General features: G+C 37.8%; 1 protein-coding gene across 1 annotated transcript in view; it reads left to right on the forward strand.

Annotated features, from left to right (window-relative positions):
* wnt10a (wingless-type MMTV integration site family, member 10a) overlaps positions 1-20480 on the forward strand; it is a 29821-nt gene extending 9341 nt beyond the window's left edge. Inside the window, 1 exon segment of the mRNA NM_130980.2 lies at positions 19757-20480. Within this exon segment, the coding sequence (NP_571055.1) occupies positions 19757-20224 (468 nt within the window). The 3' untranslated portion in view covers positions 20225-20480.
* The last annotated feature ends 211 nt before the right edge of the window (positions 20481-20691 follow it).

Consider the following 20691-nt stretch of genomic DNA (forward strand, 5'->3'; position numbering starts at 1 on the left):
ACAGGCTCGAGGATTTTATGTGCTCAGGGCTCTTTTCTGGGACAGCATGCCAAATAAGCTTTATAATCAATCATCGGCTAAGTGTGAACTCTTGAAAGTAGGCTTCATTCGCGAGCACGCACACATCCTCTCGATAGTAAACAAAAAGTGTCAGCTCACAAGTTATTTCCTGGCAGTGAATACATCATTAAATTAAGACCCAAATTGCATTTTTGGGTGAATTATACCTTATAAATACAGTATGTGATGCTTTTAGCACCATTTGGATGTGTTCACATTGCTGAACAATATATGTAAAACGATGTAAACAAGACTTGTGCGACCACCTTTATGCTTCTCCCAAACTTGAAAATATAATTGGCTGAAGTTTAAGAAAAGCTGTCACTAAATCAGTCATTTTAGGCTTGTTCTTTTCTTTTCTGTTACTCTTCATTGCAGTTTAAATTTAGCTATATGATTAATATCAAATACACACATAATATCTAATCTAAAATAATACACAAATCATATTTTTCTACAAAACTAGTTTCAGGCACAAGCACTTTAAAACAGTGACAAATGCCAATTCAGTCTCAAGTGCCCAAAAGGTTTCAGTAGTGCTGTATCCCTCTAAATCTCAGACAGAATCTGCAGACATTTCTGACTATTTCTGGTGAAAATTTTGTAAAAAATCTGCGGATTTAGTCTGAATGATTTTAGGAGTATCATAACTAAAAACTAAATATGTGAAACAAAAAATAAAACCTTTTTAACGTTTATTTAATATTTATAATTAAAATCCAATTATTTGGTCAACTCTCTCATATATTATATGTACTAAAAAGACAAAAAAGATGACTTTACAAACTGTATTGTAAATAAATCATATAAACATTTTCATATTAGTCATCAATATTACTTAAATTATTTAAAAACTGAATAAATATAAATGTATACACATTTGCACAAGTAAATAAATAGACTTGATGGGCTAAAATGCGTGTGCAGATTCCGTGTGGGCCCAATCATTGGTAAGGATCACTGGTAATTGTTGCACAATTGTCCTTACAGTAATTGTTCTGGGACCATTTTCCACCAAAGAAACATTTTTTTGTCCTCTTAAAAAGCAAATGCAAAAACTTGTCATCACTGTTATTCTTCTAAAACACTTTTAATTTAATAACATTTCGACAACAGTTTTATTGTTCGTTTTATTGCTAACTCCGAAATATAACAAAGCAATGTTTCAGTGTGGAATTAATTATGCAGAGCTGTCGCTTTCTCTTTTCTTTTGTTATGTTGCTTTAAATTCTCGTTACCGTCTCCCACAAACTAGTTAGGCAGCTGCATGTTCAGCTGGACAACAGACGCTTCAATTATAAACTGAAAACATCAGCTCTGCTCCGTATACACAGCGCGGCTCGGATTTCATTGATCACAAGAGGAGAGTAAGGAGAGATGACTGACAAGTCTATGATGGATGATTTAGTGCAGAACAGATCCTAAGCAGCGTTGTATGTTTTAAAAAGTGCTTTCAGTACCACTGTTTCTTAAAAATCAGTTGGGTGACCAGATATTAAAACATAAAAATGAAAAGCCAATGTGTATTCTAGTGTCAATAATGTGCATATCGATTGCTGCATCCTGATACAAATGACATACTGAATCAAAGTTTCGAACATTTCAAGAATCAGATCTGTTAGTAAATGCACTTTTCATTTAAGAGACAAGTGGGAAGATCTAAACAACAAAAACAGTGTGAGTAAAGCTATAAAAATGTAAGTACTATTGATCAGAAATTTGTAATATATAAATATTCCAATAATAATAATACCTAATATTATCGTACCTTGACTTTCCAGTAACTTTGGTTGGCTGTGCAACAAAGCAGTTTTACGATTTCTGCGGGAAACTGAATTTAATTACGTTTTTAATTATCATATGCTGGTGAAGGGTGAGAAACCTGGCAAGCCACAGGATTTTTGTCAAAAAGCCATGCATAGCTCATGAGCCATAGATCCTCAAAAACTTTCAAAAATGATATGGTTTCTGGTTACTAATTTATTTTAGAAGAGCTCTGAAGGGCATCACAAAGTTACCATGACTGCTTTATGCAGATAGAGACTAAGTTAAATATATTCAAATGATTTAGTAAAACATTTACACTCATTTTTCTGGAGGGACAGCAACAAATAAGCAATTATGTGCTAAATATTTTTGCCCCTGTTTTTTCATTGTTGTATTGATATGAAAAAAGATTCTCCAAGACAAAAATATATAGTTTTATGTGACTTGTCAGGGGCTTTGGCAGTTTGCTTGTGCTGGTTAATACGCCTGAAACATTTTCATCATCATAACATCCCGTTATGCATAGTTACCCATATGCACATCCCATATGCACATTACCGATGTACTCTTTGCAACTAATTTTAAAAACAAGTGTGACAAGTCACTGTTAACCCTTTAACTGCCTGCTTTACCGAATGGCTGACCATATTTAGACTGTTTTAAGTAATGACTGTTAAAGTCATTTAAAGAAATGACTGTTTTATATAATGGTTTACACTACACCGCATTGTTGATTCACTACACTTAAAAATCGGAAATATTTTATGTTGAAAAAGCTATGCTTCGAAAAATAAAGATGATTTAGCATTCAAAAAAGTTTTTATTTTAAATATAATCTCAACATTAGTAGTTAAGATTTTTTTTTTATCTTGGTGGGGCACTTAAAGGGTTAAACTTACAATATGAGCGTGCATGTGAGTTTTTTTGAATAACTTGTTAATTTTTATAAACATCAGCTATTTGATAATAAAGGTTAATTGAAAGTAAAAACAATAACTACTCTTCCAGGCCCATTGTCACCTGATTCAGTGTTTGAGGCCATTCTGACATCACATTACTGTTTATTAGTACTGCAAACTGCACTGATTTGTCAACTAATACTTAGCATCATTAACATTTATTACATGACTCTCTGGAATACTTGATTCATATTGGTCAATCCCAACATTATACGATCTGTTATTTCCAGATAACAGTAATTAAAACTAATTAATCCTAACTAATACTTTCTACAAGCTTTACTTTTAATTAAAGGGATAGGAAGTAAGTATAGCTCAGATTCTTGTTCTCAACAACTGGCTAGATATACATTATCTATTACTTACAACATTGTGCCAATCTAAGGTTAATCTGAAAGTGCTTGTTTAAACGAAGTGTTTGATTGCATTACTCTAACTAAATTCTCATTAATTATCAATATTTTAAAAGGCAAACCGGCAGAACCACCTAATTATCGTCCACCAGTGTTATCACCCATATTATCACTATGGGTAGATTTTGAATAGAATTTAAGCATCTGTGCATTTCTGCTGTTGACCTTGCTTACCAGATGCTGTTTTAAGAAAGACAGGCCAGTAGTGATGTCAGCTATGTGTCTGCTCGCATACTTTCTGTAGTTTGCCTTTGTTGTTTGGGTACTTGTGCAAAAAATAGTCTGAACAAATACAACATATGCACAAAATATGATTTCAATAGAGACAACAATGATACCATTGTTTAAAGTGTATGCTTTGAAACCTGTTGTTAAAAGTTGACATTTTTAGGACCCAAAACACAGTTGTCATGTACAGTGCATTCAGAAAGTATTCATAGCACTTCACTATTTCCACATTTTATTATGTTACAGCCTTATTCCAAAATGGACTAAATAAATTTATTTCCTCAAAAATTCTACACACAATACCCCATAATGACAATGTAAAAAAAGATATATTTTTTTAAATTTTTGCAAATTTATTACAAATTAAAAATCTGAAAAATCACATGTACATAAGTATTCACAGCCTTTGCCATCTTTTTGAATATGATGCCACAAGCTTGGCACACCTGTCTTTGGGAATTTTTTAGCCCATTCCTCTTTGCAGTACCTCTCAAGCTCTGTCAGGTTGTATGGGAGGCAAGTGTGTACAGCCATTTTCCGATATCTCCAGAGACGCTCAATAGGATTAAGGTATTGGCTCTTGCTGGGCCACTCATGGACATTCCTGAGTTGTTGTGAAGCCATTGATATTTTTGCAATGTGCTTTGGGACATTGTCCTGCTGGAAGATGAACCGTGGCCCCAGTCTGAGGTCAAGAGCACTCTGAAGCAGGTTCTCATTCAGGATGTCTCTGTACATTGCTGCATTCATCTTTCCCTCTATCCTGACTAGTCTTCCACTTCCTGCTGCTGAAAAACATCCCTACAGCATGATGCTACCACCACCATGCTTCACTGTATGGATGGTGTTAGCCTGGTGATGAGCGGTGCCTGGTTTTCTCCAAACGCAACACCTGGTATTCACTCCAAAAAGTTACATTTTAGTCTCAACAGAACAGAGAATTTTGTTTCTTATGGTCTAAGAGTCCTTCAGATGCCTTTTGGCAAATTCAAGGTGGGGAGGTCCTTCTGTAAGGTTCTCCTCTTTTCACAAAATAATGCTGGAGCTCAGACAGAGTGACCATCAGGTTTTTGATCACCTCCCTGACTAAGGTCCTTCTCCCCGGTCACTTAGCTTAGATGGCCAGCTCTAGGAAGAGTCCTGGTGGTGCCAAACATCTTCCACTTAGGATGATGGAGGCCGCTGTGCTCATTGGAACTTTCAGAGCAGCAGACATTTTTCTGTAACCTTCCCCAGCCTTGTGCCTTGAGACAATCCTGTCTCGGAGGTCTACAGACAATTCCTTTGTTTTCATACTTGGTTTGTGGTTTGACATGCACTGTCAACCCTGGGACCTCACATAGACAGGTGTATGCCTTTTTAAATCAGGTCCAATCCACTGAACTTACCACAGGTGATCTCCAATTAAGCTGCTGAAACATCTCAAGAATGATTAGTGAAAACTGAAAGTGGAGCTTTATAAAATCTAATAAAACATCTACAAGCATAAATAAATACAATAAAGAAAAAGTGAAGTGAAGTTTCACAAACTAATTTCAAGAGAAGTATGTGATATGATTGTGCGCAGCTGATCCCTATCACTAATCATTAGCTAGCTAATCAGCTTATTCCAAAATTTAACACCCTAACTTCATTCCCTATCTTCGTTTTGGAAGCCCCTCATCCATCCCTTCTCCCTCCTCCTCAATTCTAGGGATCAGTGGCTAGCACTGCTGCCCCACAGCAAGAAGATCACTGGTTCAAGTAGTAGCTGAGCTATTCGGCACATTTTGTGCGGAGTTTACATGTTCTCCCCATGTTCCTGTGGATTTTCACCGGGTACTCTGGTTTCCTCCCACAGTCTAAAGACATGTGACATGAGTGAATTAAATAATAGTACAGTCACAAGCACTTAAAACGTACACACAAGCATGGTTGGTGGTCTACTCCCGTAGATATAGGCTAGACGAATTAGGGGAGCTCTCGAGAACTACCTGATCTTGTATCTCTCCTAACGCTCATTGACCAAGCATTATCTAAGTGTGAGCTCTTGAAAGTGTTTTATCATTTTCCGAGTCTAACTGTTTTCAAGTATAGTAATTGAATAATAAAATACAAATAATTCAATCAAATTAATTGTTATTAAAGTTACAAATGGTACAACTTCTGAATGTTTTAAAATCTTTATAAAGTCGCTGCCCTTAAAAACACATGCACAACGTATAAATGATAATCCAGACCCACATTGCATATCCTGAAACTACATATTTATTGATGCTGAAACAATATATTGTGCAACCCTAAAATCAACTTACATTTCATTCAAATGATCTAGTTTTACATTCGAAATCAAGCCAATCTCAACTTCTTTAACAGAATACTAACCCCAGACTTTATCTACTACTGCTATGCTATTTTTAAGCATTACAACAAACAACAGCTCACGGGCTGTGTGGTGTAGATGTAGAAGTTAAGATATCATCGTGGATTCATCTGTTGTCGCTCTTTATCTGCACTGTACAGAGCTGAAGTGTAAGTGACCATGATAAGCTGAGATGGGCCATCACTGGCAGGTTCACACAGACAGAGTTGCAGATTGTTCATTGTTTGCAGCTTCCTCTTTTCCAGTTTGTCTCTGCATCATTCCATCAGATTTCTGGTTCCCTTGATTATTCAGACAAAACATACTTGGCCAGTCCCATTAAAGTAACAGATACTGTAGTACATGTGTTTCTGATACTTCTCATGGCCATTTCTGTCTCACTCTGTACTCGTCGACTTCGTTTCTTTGACTGTGAATCTGGTGTATTTCTAGAGTTATTGATGAACTGTGTCACAGTTTCATGATTTACCAATGGAATTATAATGATAATTGGAGATTTTTACTGGCAAAAGGCATCCAATCTGTAAACTTGAGAGATGACACTTCAAAGGATCTTCACTGTTATCGGATTCCAATCTGATAAATTGTTATTTATGTTGGAGGATCTATAAAGGATGCTGGAAGTTCAGGATTTCAGTCTGAAAAGCTCAATTAGGAGGTGTGGCGTTTGATCAAGCTGCCAGCGAGGGTGTGATGTACAGAGAGACGCCATTGTTCATGAGTATTTCTCCTGCCAGTAAGCCTATTTGGCATCCAAACCTGATTGTCAGAAAAGAAACTTTGCTGCTACCGAAAAATGTTACTGTTGGCAGGTTTACTCAAGTAAGTGTCAGCAGAATGAGAAAGAATAATCTGCAAATTCTTCCTTTAATTAAACAGATTTTCAAAGGGTGTGATCTCAGATTTCATGATCTATTTATGTTTTTCTATGCTTAGCTCAGTGTCATTAGATATGTTTCCATCCACCCATTTTTATGCACATTTTGGATTATCACATAAAAAAATGCTTGATGGAAATGAAAAGATGTGTATACATTATGAAAATGCGCATAAAAAGGGAAGCACACAACTGAGTTGGATCAATTTTATACCTGATAAGGAAGAAAAATGGTTACATTAAAATCGAATGAATAAATTCCAGCATGTGGATAAATGTGGTTTTGTTTTAACAGATCATGCGAATAATATTATAAGTGCAATGGCACAGCATTAATGGGCAAACCAGTGGAACAATCACATTGTAAAGCATCTGAAATGCTGTTTTGGACAGTCTAAAATCCCTCAGCCAAAGTCTGTCGTCAAAGTGGTTTAGCATTACTGTAAATGGAGAAGTCAAGGTTTTAAAACTGTAAAAAAAATTCTGCTATAACGTTCCTAAAAGGTATGTGTAAGGTTTTTTTTATTTACATTTTATCATTTTTTATTACAACAACTATCTCCAGCAGAAAAGTTGTCCAAATATGCCAATTACAATTGTAAATAAATCTGTTTTTGAAACAAATGAAGATGGCAGAAGTCAGTGATTAATTTGAATTATTTAGCCTGACATGTTTACTGCTCCAAAATATTTTAAATGTTTCTCAAAATATATAGTGTTCAGACATTTAAAAAGATCTTATTTTAGAGCAATACTCACAATACCATAAAACTGTGATATTTATATCCAAGTTTATCATACCGTCAGAATTTTATACTGGCCCATGCCTATTTAGCATTATTACTTCTCACAACTGTCTTGAGTGGCTCCACTCCCAAAGAGGGGTTTCACACCTCCGGCAAACACAGAGATCAGGTTCGTCTAGAGTTTCATTTGAACAATATGGTTTTATGACTCATTAGAATATCTAAATAATAGTAAAATAATATATTGCACACAAGATCAACTCAACAATCAATATTATTTCAGCATTGAGAGAAGAAAAAAATGATTACGAAAATAAAATAAAAAAGATGATGAGAGTTAAGGCCCGTGCACATCAGGATGCTTTTTGCTCGCGTTTTCCATCGACGCTTAATGCCTCGTGACTAAACAAAGGGCACCAATGTGATCGTGCACACCAACACACAAAACGGCAAATGTAAAAGCATCATTTTTTTTAAAAAATGGGCTCATGTTCGTTTTTTTGTTTTAATGTGCCGCGTTAAAACCTTCTCCACCAATCAGGTTGGCACTTTTGTTCACGTGCATGGAGCAGAGGCGATATAAACGAGAAACTGCTAATTGCTCTGGTGAACAATAATCATTTCATAGCTAGAGCTGGAGCTGCTACTTGAACCATCCATAACAACAAGCGTGTCAAATTTGTCTCCTTTTTCTGTGTTACAAGCGGGTGTCAGAAGCTTAAGGTTGTGTAGCGCCATTTAAGTCAAGGAGTGAATTTGCATACTCTTCTTCTCGACGCCAGTGAAAATCGATTGGGTTTGAATCCGGAAATACGTTTTGAAAAACGCTTAAGAAAAAGCGTCCGGTGTGTATGAGCCTTTATACAACATATTTCTTAAATAATACAACTTTGATGTATATAGTGTCAACAAAATGATACTATATACATTGCACTGCCTGTTCATTGTGTTTTGTCATAAGGCTGGTTTATAGTTTTGCATCGAGTGATCGCCCTGATCCTCGACGCCTGCCTTGCATGTAGCTGTGCGTTTATACTTATGCGTGCGGTTTGTGTTGCTCTGTAATAATACTTACAAAACATTAGCTGGCAGTGAGGTTTTTATGTTGCTCTGTGTCGAGTTTCTCGTGGGTGTTTTGTTTATTAAACCCTACCTTAATGTACAAGTAGCTAAAACTTGCGGGAACCGGCAGACATGCAACGACTTTAACCATAAGGTAAACACTCCACAGGTTTCAACACTTTGCTGTCTTGCCTTGCCTACACTCGTCAACACCACCAAACCAACCAATCACAGAGCTTAGGCTACACGTCATTTCAACATGTAGTTATATTTATTAAGAGGCTTCAGCCACGGTGAGGTGTATGTGATCGCACTGCGCCGGACAATACGCATGTGCTTGACACGGTATATATCAGCCTTTAGGTCTTTTGAAGTGCAAGCAATTTATTATATAAGAAAAAAGGCCCACAGTCGGTTCGTTTATATAGACACCAATAATTGGATTTTAATATGATTAAGCGTCTACAATGTAAACAGCAATTTTTTATTAACTTAATCCAGTTAAGGTAATAATTGGAACTAAATCAGATAAAGACATGTGGAGTATGCCAATTTTAGTCGCATTACTTAAGTGCTGTACAGACATGTAAACATTGCAAACTATTACTGTCATGTAGGATTTTCAGTGCATTTTGCGACAGGACAGTCTATACACGCACACTGTTTGACACTGTTCTATGCACCTACCGAGTCAGTGATGGACCACAGACACCTACATTGCGAAATGCTGAATTGTTTTTTTCTCCCATACGGCGTGCAGTATCAAATTCCTTTAAAACAACACTCTTCCAGCAGTTCATACTCGCATCCAATACCTTGTTTGCCACGAGAGACATGCATGAAATGTTCCTGAATGATAGTGAAAGTGCCAAACTGCAGTTAAAGTCGACAAATTAAGAATGAAACACCCAAAAAATTACAAGAAACTCCAGAGAAAAAAGTGGATAACACTTTGACGCAATGACGTTAATTAAACTATGTGCTTTAACATGTAAAATGGGATCATGAAAAGAACATTCAAAAAGCAACTCATGTAAACATCTTAATCATACTATTGCAAATAATGTTATTACTGATGTCCATGTAAACATAGTCAGTGTCTACCGCAGCAAATTAGATTTTTATTTTTGATATTTGGTGTCAGTTTATCAGGAAGTGACGGTCTTGATGGTGCTAAATTTACAAAAGATATTCATGATATTGCAGTTTTGCGCAAAAATCCAATCTTAATCTTTGGATGTAAACATAGCTATTGGCAATTTGGTCCCATAATATTTGCAGATGAATGAAGTGACACTGGGGTCCCATGTAGGAGGGGGGGGAGTCGTGTGTCGTATTTCCACAGAGCAAGTTTTGCGACCCAATTTTACCACACAACCCCACCTTTATTCACAGGAAAGGTAGTCGCTTGTCGAAGAATGTAGTGACTTTACTGGGATGTACATGTCGCCTCATGCCCACCCTCTGGTTCTCACGACGTTCAGTCTTGTTAAAAGCTCTAATTAGTGGCTGCTGGCTATTTGGAAACAGATGTTTAAAGCCAGCAAAAGATTTTAGACATCAAACACAGCGGGAAGTAGAAAGACATTCGCCCTTCCTTCCCCAAATACAACTTTTAAACAGTCTGTCACTGGCCAGAGAGAGAGAGAGAGAGAGAGAGAGAGAGAGAAAGGAAACTTCATGAAGAGAATCAATGTAGTTGTATTGTTTTAGTATTTGCCATTCACCGCTTTTGGCAACATCATATGAACTGGCGGGGCGAAAAGAACAGGGCATGTTTTTATGTTTGCAGTAGTTGCCGATTACATGGCAACGTCTAGTGGGGTTGTAAATTATTTTTTGCATGTTTTCATTGGAGCTCCTTCCACTCAAATGAAGACCGCTCGCAAAGCCAGGCAGCATTTCTACTTTTAGAGCAAAGCAAGGAAAGGGCAGGAGTCGAAATGCAGTTTATAAGCACAATGTTTTGACCTTAACGTACTATTAGTGACATTTCCTCTACATTTCTTTGGTATTTACACAGCACATGATTTAAATGTAAACACAGTTAATTGATGAAATGCATCACAGTCTATCTGAGACTTTAATGAAGACGTGTGTCGGGACGTTGAGGTTTTGGTGGAACGCCTCCTCTGAAACATCAAAGGAAACGGACAATTCTCATTCAGCAATTTATCAAGAGCCATTAGATGGAGGATCATGTTGTCAGGCACCCTGTCATCATTCTGTCCTGGATTTTAAGTGGACTTTCTGGTTTGTAGCTAACAGTGCAACTGCAGAAGTGCTTGCACATATGATCATCTCAATCAGTGCTGAATGAATACTAATAACTGATGTATATTAGTTCAGGATTTATGTGATCCTCAGATTGATAAGTTTAACCATCAATTGCAAGCTGCATGTGAGCTTTTACAAATTTAAGTGCAAGAAGTGTGAAAGTGAGCTCAATTTGAGCACAGAATAATCTGCAAAGACTGTTCTCTTTTCACTTCTTCAGCTTGGACAGACAGATACACTCAAAATGATGCAAAAAAATAACCTAATTAAGCCTTTAAATGTCACTTTCAAATGTCATCATGGAAAAGATAAAATAAATCAGTTATTAGAAATGAGTTATTAGGCTGGCTTGAGAAACAAGCCAGACTACTGAAATCCTATTTAAACTTATTATTTTTTTTATATATTATTCTTCTTCTTCTGAGACTAAAATTCAAAATCTATCTCCTCCTAGAGCTTTCGAGCCATGACCCCCAAACTCACACCAGACCTCCAAACTATTCTGATTCGGTATGCCATATCTTTTCTGACTGATCCGGCTTTCGATTTTCCGAAAAACGTCCCGGGACCGTCGGAAAAATCCCATAGACTTAACATTGGACCAAACTTTGTAACCTCATAACTCTGCATCAGACTGTCACACAGACTTCTAACTGGGCTCATTTAACTCAGACTACCTAACTGCCAATAACTGATGAGGTTTTAACTTTCTGGCCACGCCCTAGCAACCACTTTTGGACCCTAGAAACTGTCCCATAGACTTCCATTCAAAGGACTCTCATTGACTTAACATGGGATCAAACTTTGTGAGCTCAAAACTCTGCATCAGACTGTCATACAGACTAATGGCTGAGCTCATTTAACTTAGACTACAAAACTGCCAATAACTGAAGAGCTTTTAACTTTCTAGCCACACCCTAACTACCAGATACTGCACCCTAGCAACAACTGTCCCATAGACTTTTATTGCAAAAGACTGTCATTGACTTAACAATAGATCTATCTATCTATCTATCTATCTATCTATCTATCTATCTATCTATCTATCTATCTATCTATCTATCCATCCATCCATCCATCCATCCATCCATCCATCCATCCATCCATCCATCCATCCATCCATCCATCCATCCATCCATCCATCCATCCATCCATCCATCCATCCATCCATCCATCCATCCATCCATCCATCCATCCATCCATCCATCCATCCATCCATCCATCCATCTATCTATCTATCTATCTATCTATCTATCTATCTATCTATCTATCTATCTATCTATCTATCTTCATTTCATACTTTTTAAAACTGTTTAAATTAAACAAACTATTTCCAACAGACTTTCTTAAGCCAGCCTAAAGTTTGTCTCGACGAACTTTAATAATCTAGTTAAAACTATTATGCTTAGAAATGTGTTGAAAAAAATCTTCTCTTTATTAAACAAATGGGGGGGGGGTAAACAGGGGGGCTATTTCTTCAACAGTATATGTATATCAATTCTGGTTCACAAATATTTAACAATGAAATTTTTATGAGTTAGACTAGTTGTTTTTTTATTTATTTTTTTTCACACAATATAAGTCTTGTGAAATGTAGCACCACTAAATACTAATATTTCTATAATTATCTATCCAGATTTTTTAGACATTAATAGTGTGATAGTGCAGACAAAATGAAATGAAAACTGACCCAATTTACAATCGAATGCCAAACAATTAATTTCCTTACAATTTTTCACTAAATCATAAAAATGCATAGTTAGAATTAGGTTGGTGTGATTTTTCGAAGTACAATGTGATGTTGATCCTGGAACATCGTTTTTATAATTAATTTTTAGGGGAATTTTCACCTTTAATTTGGATAGGACAATGAAGGTTACAGATGGAAAAGTATTGGGATAAAATAAAAAGGAAGGGCTGACAAAAGACTTGACTTCGATTCGCCATGAGCATGTGTCTGTGCACTTAACCACAAGGCTATTGGGGCCAATCTGGAACATTCGAAAATGTTATCCATACAGTACCTATTCCCTACCCCTGAACCCAACCATAATTATAAATTATTTCCAAAATCAGAGAGGAATAAAAGTTAGATAACAATCATTTAGAAGTACATAAGCCTAACCATAACCATAACTTAAACTGTAAACGTATCCCTTAATTCTGATTGAATGATTGGAATGTTGTTCCAGGATCAACATAGATGTTAATCCAGGGACATGTTCTACCTGAAGAAATCACACTAACCTTGGAATAAAAGCAATGCCTTAAAAAACAATAATGCTTTTTTTAAATTGTTCTCTACTGCCTTTTCTGTACTCTATAAAGTGCTGTTGCCCTGTACACTTCTCCAACATCTGGATTTCTAAATGTTTTAGAAGTTGCATTGATCTTTTTGTTTACAGATCAGCTTTATCTGGAATACTGTTACAGTAAATTTAAATAATGTGAACCGCCATGTGGAAACTCTTTATTAGAAAGGAAACAGCCGTGTTGCCATATGGCAATTACAAACCACAGTGGAATTGCCATAGATAGTTACATAAATTACATTACTGTAATTATTTAAAATCTGTATTTATATAAGTGGGTACTTAAAAGCGCAATGATTTGTAGCATGTGGTAAAAAAAATCATACTAATTTTAAACAAAGCTAAAGAAAAAGACGAAAAAGGTGCAAAGATGGATGGATAGATCTTTCTAAGCTAATGCTGTCTCTCTTGTGGAAAGGTCCACAAGGAGGGACTCAACCTTGGGATGCCCGAAGCATAATACCGCTACAGTATATGTGCTCTTGGCTATCAGCACCAACTATAAGGAGCCAGTTACTTACAGAATACATGAAACTCTTAAAACTATTTGTTCAAGCACATCAAAAAAGCATTTTCTAAATTCTTATATTCTTATATGTCTCTAGAAGTGGCTTTTAAATGGAAAAGATCTCAGGGAAATAGTGAAATAGTTTAATGTAAAAAAGGCATTAAGTAAATTAGTTGCTTGAAACCCATCAACCAATAATACACTCAACCTAACAATAAAAATCTGCTTTAAATTTAACCTCAATCAATTTTTTTACAGTGAAGTTTTAAAGATGTTTCGCTGAAATCATGTTCTTTGGTGACTCATAAATGCTAGTGAATGGCTACTGGCACTTTGAGAATAAAAACCAACAACATACAGACAAAACAAAATGAATACCCGTGACTCCTGATGGTACATTGAAGTCTTATGAAGCAAGACGAACAGCCTGTGCAAGAATCCCTTTATTTTTGTATGCAATAAGAGCAGAGAGAGTTGTTCCTCTTAAAAAAAAGCATTACATTTAGACTTTATATATTATTTTTTCAAACAAATCTTAATGAAATACAGATATAAAGTCCCATTCAAAAATGCAGCACATTATGAACGTTAATTGACATGCTATCAGAGACTTCAGTGGCATTTAAAAGCTAACACGTCCAAATGACTGACTGTAGAATCTTTTAAACTAAGATATTACAGTAGTTTTATAGCTGATTTAGTGTGAAGGAAAAAGCATTTGACTCGAGAGGCTGTTCATTTACAACTGTTTTGCTGTGTACTGCCTGTGGTCCAAATGTGCTACCAATGTGTTTTACTTGATCTCAGTCTGGTGCCAGTTTATGAGCGAGCCTGTCTCACTTTTGCTTCAATTAAAGCGACCCAGATGTGGTTCCCAATTTTCTCTGCGCCAATGAAATCACAGCACACTCGTCAAAACATCCACATCCACTTCATGTCGGAAAAAAGAAAATGTGCAAATTTATAGGCCCTAATATGTTTTGCTTGCAAATCCATTTATAGTGGCTTCTGCTGTGTTACTGTAGTTTTTGGAGTTGAACGCATCAAACGCTGAATGAATAACTACAACTCTTCATTCACCTCTGCCAAAGACATGTCAGACCAAAAGACTTGCTCCCGTTTAAAAAATGCCTTTAGGATTGTTCTGTCCTGACAACCTCTTTAAATTTCCAGAACAACCTGTATGGTTGTACTGTACATGTATTTGTCACTTACACTATGGGGCCGTTGAATGCTTGCTGATTGGCTGTGTACTTATTTTCAGAAAATGACCAGCTAAAATAGGTCCCGACATGTTTCAACTGTATTATAGTTCCCAGCAGGCACACAACGTCATAAGACGTTAATATTAGGTTAGATTTAGGTTGAAACGTCAGCTGACCAAAATTTGATGTCTGGCCAGCGTCTAAAGACAACGTTATTTTTACGTCCAATATCGATGTCAAATGACTTTGATATTTGCTTGAGTTTAGGTTGTGTTTGAAAGTGACCAAAATCCAATGTGAAGCCAACATCTTAAACTAAAGTCAAATTGACGTCAAATACTAACATTTATTTATCAAGTATGGCAACAAAAAATGGTAATGTCCACACAACGTCAAGCTGTAACATCATTAGATGTTGATATTTGGTTGATTTCATGTTGAAAGTTGTTCTAAGGTCAACCCGATTTTAATTTCCAAACAAAATGCAACATTCCCATGATGTTTGTGTACGTCAGTCTGACGTCATGTTGATGTCTTGTGCCTGCTAGTTATTTTCAAAGTCCCTTCAAGGCCACTCTTTTCAGTAAGCATCTTTAAAATGCCTATAACAGGGGTGCCCAAACTCGGTCCTGGAGGGCGAGTGTCCTACATATTTTAGTTCCAAAGCCAATTAAACACACCTGAACCAGCTAATCAAGCATTTTCTATGTATACTAGAAACTTCCAGGGAAGTGAGTTAAATGTAGTTGTAGCTAAGCTTTGCAGGACACGACCCTCCACGGCCGAGTTTAGACATCACTGGCCTATACGATATATAATCTTTGAATGGGGAAACATCAAATTCTCCAAAACTGTTTGCCGAGCATAAGATTAAATTTCATATTAGAAATCACCAAGAACATTAACAACTCCCTTTAATTATGTTCCAAACGTTCAACTCACACACACACACAAAATTGCATTATTTTCAGGTTGTAATGTGCATGCACACTACACTACCTGACAAAGGTCTTGTCATCGATCGCAGAGGTTAGAACAACAAACAATAACTTGACTTCCAGTTGATCATTTGGAAAAGTGGCAGAAGGTACTTTTTGAAGATGAATCATCTGTTAAACTGCATTACAATCATCAAAAATACTGCAGAAGACCTACTGGAACCCACATGGACCAAAGATATGGTTTGGGGTTACATTCAGTATGGGGGCATGTGAGAGATCTGCAGAGTGGATGGCAATATCCACAGCCTGAGGTATCAAGACATTTGTGCTGCCCATTATACTACAAACCACAGGAGAAGGCAAATTCTTCAGCAGGATAGTGCTCCTTCTCATAGTTGAGCCTCCACATCAAAGTTTCTAAAAGCAAAGAAGGACAAGGTGCTCCAGGATTGGCCAGCCTAGTCGCCAGAGGTGAACATTATTGAGCATGTCTGGGGTAAGATGAAGAAAGGAGACGTTGAAGATGAATGCAAAGAATCTTGAACTCTGGGAGTCCTGCAAGAACACTGTTTTGCCATTCCAGATGTTTTTTTTTGTTTGTTTCGTAAGCTATTTGAGTCACTGCAGAGATGTATGGATGCAGTCCTACAAGCTCATGAGAGTCATACACAATATTAATTATTTTCCACTGCACCATGACTTTATATCCTATACTGTACATTATATTTGTTAAGTGACAAAACTTTTGTCTGAGCAAAGTCTGACCTTACTGTCCTAATTAAAAGATTAAATATCAAGGCATGATCATACTTTATTTTGGTAACAGAAGCATAATCTTGAAGACTTTGCCTTCTATATTATATTGCTTTTCACTTCTGATACCAAATTATCAACTTGATGTCAAGTTATTATTTTTTGTTCCTAAAACTTGGATAGGTGACAAGACTTTTGTCAGGTAGTGTAGAAGAGAACAAGATCACAACACCAACTGCATGTATGGCTGATTCTGTTTACAAGTTACATGATATCACCCTCTGAATAATGCCTCGTCTGATAACACTAGCTTTCTGAGGTAATTCCCAACTTGGCCTTGATGGCAAATCTCCCAAAATGTCAGCAGCCTCTTTGTTTACAAGTTTATAGGCGTTTAAGTAGTTGCTGTCATGAGATTTATGTTTGAATGGCACAGGTGGGAATTCATGAGGTCAGACAGGACAGACTGTACCTCGCATTCATTTCATACATATTACAAAACCAGAGAACATTTGTTTTCAAGTGTAGTTGGCTAATTTAAAAGTAGTATATGTCAAGCTTTATGTAGATATATTTCTCATTTCTATGAAGCAAGTATTAGCTGAGATTGAAGTGCATTTCCGGAGTGTATGGGTGTTTTCCAGCATTGAAGATTGTCCTTTCAGTGCTGACTTGTGGCTGGAAGGGCATTCAGCATGTAAAACATATGTCAGAGTAATTGGTGTTTCATTCTGCTGTGGCAACCCTTGATAAAGCAGGGACTAAGTCAAAGGAAAGTGAGTAAGTGAGTGAGTGTAGTGCATTTGCAAAGCCTAGAGCACAGGTGTCAAACTCAGTTCCAAAAGGGCCGCAGCTCTGCACAGTTTAGTTCCAACCCTAATTAAACACACCTGATCAAACTAATTGAGTCCTTTAGGCTTGTTTGAAACCTACAGGTAAGTGTGTTGGAGCAGGGTTGGAACTAAACTCTGCAGGTCTTCGGCCCTCCAGGAATTGAGTTTGACACCCCTGGCCTAGAGGGTTCATAACAATGAAGGTGCAGAAAGTGTTTGAAAGGACACATGTCTGGACTGAACCCTTCCTCCAGTGAATTCTTAGCCAATATCGATCAATGATTGGCTGTTTTACAAGAAGGCGGGGCTTCGTTCATTAATGTGGCCATATTGACACTTTCCCCATTCAAAACCATTTGAGTGACACGTCATGTGTAGTATTTAATCTATAGACAAAGATTCAAAACAAAAAGGTATATCTCCTGTTCAAAAATAGTATGCCTCATCATACTTAATATTCAACATCCTATCATCAACTATTCTTCTTTATTGTAAAAACCCTGAATCCCTGTATAGGACATGAATTAAGTCCATTGTTTAACGAGTCTCGTCCTGTGCCAGCAGAGCAGTGCAGAAGCTTGACAGGCTTCACTTTAAGGACATGAGTCTGTTCATGGCAGACACAGGAATGAGCTACAGTATGCTTCCTGCACTTCATCTGTAGCTCCTCAGGCTAGACGGGCTGCCAGGCTTCGTTCAGACGCTCCACCTCTTCACACACCCGACAGATTATCCTGTTGTCACTTAAGCAGGGCGGCAGCTTCCAAGAGAGCATTTCCTGTCTCTTCTTCGCTTCCTCCAATGCCAAACACCCGCGCCACTCATGCCCTTAGTTCGACGCAGAGGAGGAAGAAGAGCAATCAAACCCTGCCATCTTTCAACCCAGCTCTATTAGCATGAGCCGCACATGAGCATGAGCAGGCAGGTCTACTTCCTAAATGCTGTAGGTGAGATATTTAAATTCCCGTCAGGTCCTCTGCACTCAAGCGTAGGGATTTGAATATCTTTATTTGTCTGTACCCGCATTGCCTTGGCCCTCGGGCAACTGATTTGGCTTCCTTTTGGAAGGCTGCACTCTCTCGAAACAATGCTGACTGTATGAAAACGTTGGAGCCTGAGTGGTTAATCATTGTTTTGCATGACCAAGGGTTAATTTGAGCACTATCAAGTTGAGATTGAGGGAGATCAGGTTGAAATTCTTGTCAAATGTTGTGCAGTTTTGCAGTACCTGATTTGCCATTGTGGGAGTATTGTTGTGATTGATTGTTGTTATCTTTGGCCTCAATGAGGGTTTGATATCAGTTTCATATCTACACTTAGAGCCCATTCATATAAAACAAACCAGCTGAATTTGCATACGCACCTAGCCAGTATATGGTGGATAAAAGCTTGAAATAGAAACCGCTGGCATGCAAACCAAATTCTCAATCTTCAGGGATAGCAGATGTCTGCTTCTGACAACGGCTGAAAGTGACCTGCGACTCAAGGTGAACGCCAACACTTGTCAGAACATTCGGTTTTAGCAGACTTGTAGCTCTGGAGGATTGGAAAGTTGTTTCGAGACATTTAAAAAAAAAAATGTTGTGGATCATGACACCACAGCATAGGATGGGGGAAGGGGAGACCGAAGATAATAAAGCAAAACATGCAAGCCATGGCTGAGTGACACAAAATAACACCGCTTCATTTTGTACAGTGAAACCTAATCCCTTGAGTTTTGACAGACAAAACTTGACTTATCTCTAAAGATGTTCACACAGTGTTTTGTCCCGCGCTGAGCACTGGAAAGCCTGAGACAGTGTGAAATGTGGGATTGCTAAGCCTTAATGTTTGTGCTTGTGTTGTTGATATGGGTGGGTGCTGGGGCATCTGTCAGTAGTGAGGGTGGCCCCTCTTCCTCTTGGTAATTGGATCTAAAAGTTTATATCTGGGGATGACAGATGAGTGCATTGTTGAGAGAATGGGAGGTCTGAACTTGTGAGTAGGGCATCATCGTCTCCAACATCACTATTATATTCCAGATCTATTCATTTGTTTAAACAAAGCCGTTGTGTCTTTATTTTGTTTATTTACTTGTCGTGCGGACAACAGACAGGAAATTATGTGATAGAATAAAGAAGGGAATTGGACTGAGTGGGGAATGTACCTCGAGCAAGGAATTGAACTTGAGTTGCCTGAAATGCAACTGCATCACAAGGTTCTGAGTTCACAAGGCTATGGTTCTTTTTAAAAATGAAATACATAAAACTGTGAACATTCATATGTTATCAACTGATCGATCAACTTTGAATAATTTTCCAAATTTAACAAATGAGCGATTCTTCTTTTCTTTTACAGTAGGTGATTTTTGTCCAAGTGAATGCAAAGCAAGGTCTGCATTAGGCAGCTATTCTCCAGATGTGCTGCGGTTTCCAGATATTAACAACTTCCCCATCTGTTTTGCTTGTGTCCAGGTTGTGGTGGACCACATGAGGAGGAAATGCAAATGCCATGGTACATCGGGCAGCTGTCAGCTGAAGACCTGTTGGCAGGTGACTCCAGAGTTCAGAACGGTGGGCTCGCTGCTGAAGGAGCGCTTCAACGTGGCCACGCTAATCAAAGCCCACAACAGAAACACAGGTCAGGTGGAGAATGCCCACCACACACACCGGCGGAGAGCCAACATCAATGACCTGGTCTACTTCGAGAAGTCCCCTGACTTCTGTGAGAGGGACCTTGGGTCGGACTCTGCCGGGACGCAAGGCCGGATCTGTAACAAGACCAGCCAGGGAATGGACAACTGTGAGAGCCTATGCTGCGGCCGGGGCCACAACATCTTACAGCAGACTCGCAGCGAACGCTGCAATTGCAAGTTCCACTGGTGCTGTTACGTAGTGTGCGAAGAGTGCAGGATAACAGAGTGGGTCAGTGTCTGCAAATGAAATAAGCAAGCATCTAAGAAACGTACAAAAACAGACACTAAATATAGGGATAGACTGGAAAGATCCCTCCCTTGCGCAATGGACTGCCGTTTCCATGATTCCCATGGAAAGCACAAATGAGATGAATTGAGTGCTAGAGAAGTGTGCAAGTGTTTGCACGCTGCATGGGTCCAAGCACAAGATTTCAGACTGATTTTGGACTTGCACTGCATATAATTTCAGAAAGTATTTTTAATTTAAATAAATTAAGAATATGAATATAATGTGGAGTATATTGCCAACAGAGCACTCATCGACACGGCGTTGTGTTCGTTTTGTTTCGGTTTTCAAATAAATCAATGGCTCGTAGTCCTGTAATATAGCACCAAGCAGACGCATGGGATTCCGGTACTTAAAGAAGAGAATATATCACTGTCAGACAGAAACCTTGCATGTCCAAACCTATTACTGTTACTGTTATTATTTTT

Source organism: Danio rerio, chromosome 9 (genome assembly GCF_052040795.2).
Source record: "Danio rerio strain M-AB ecotype USA chromosome 9, GRCz13ab, whole genome shotgun sequence".
NCBI classification, from domain to species: Eukaryota; Metazoa; Chordata; class Actinopteri; order Cypriniformes; family Danionidae; genus Danio; species Danio rerio.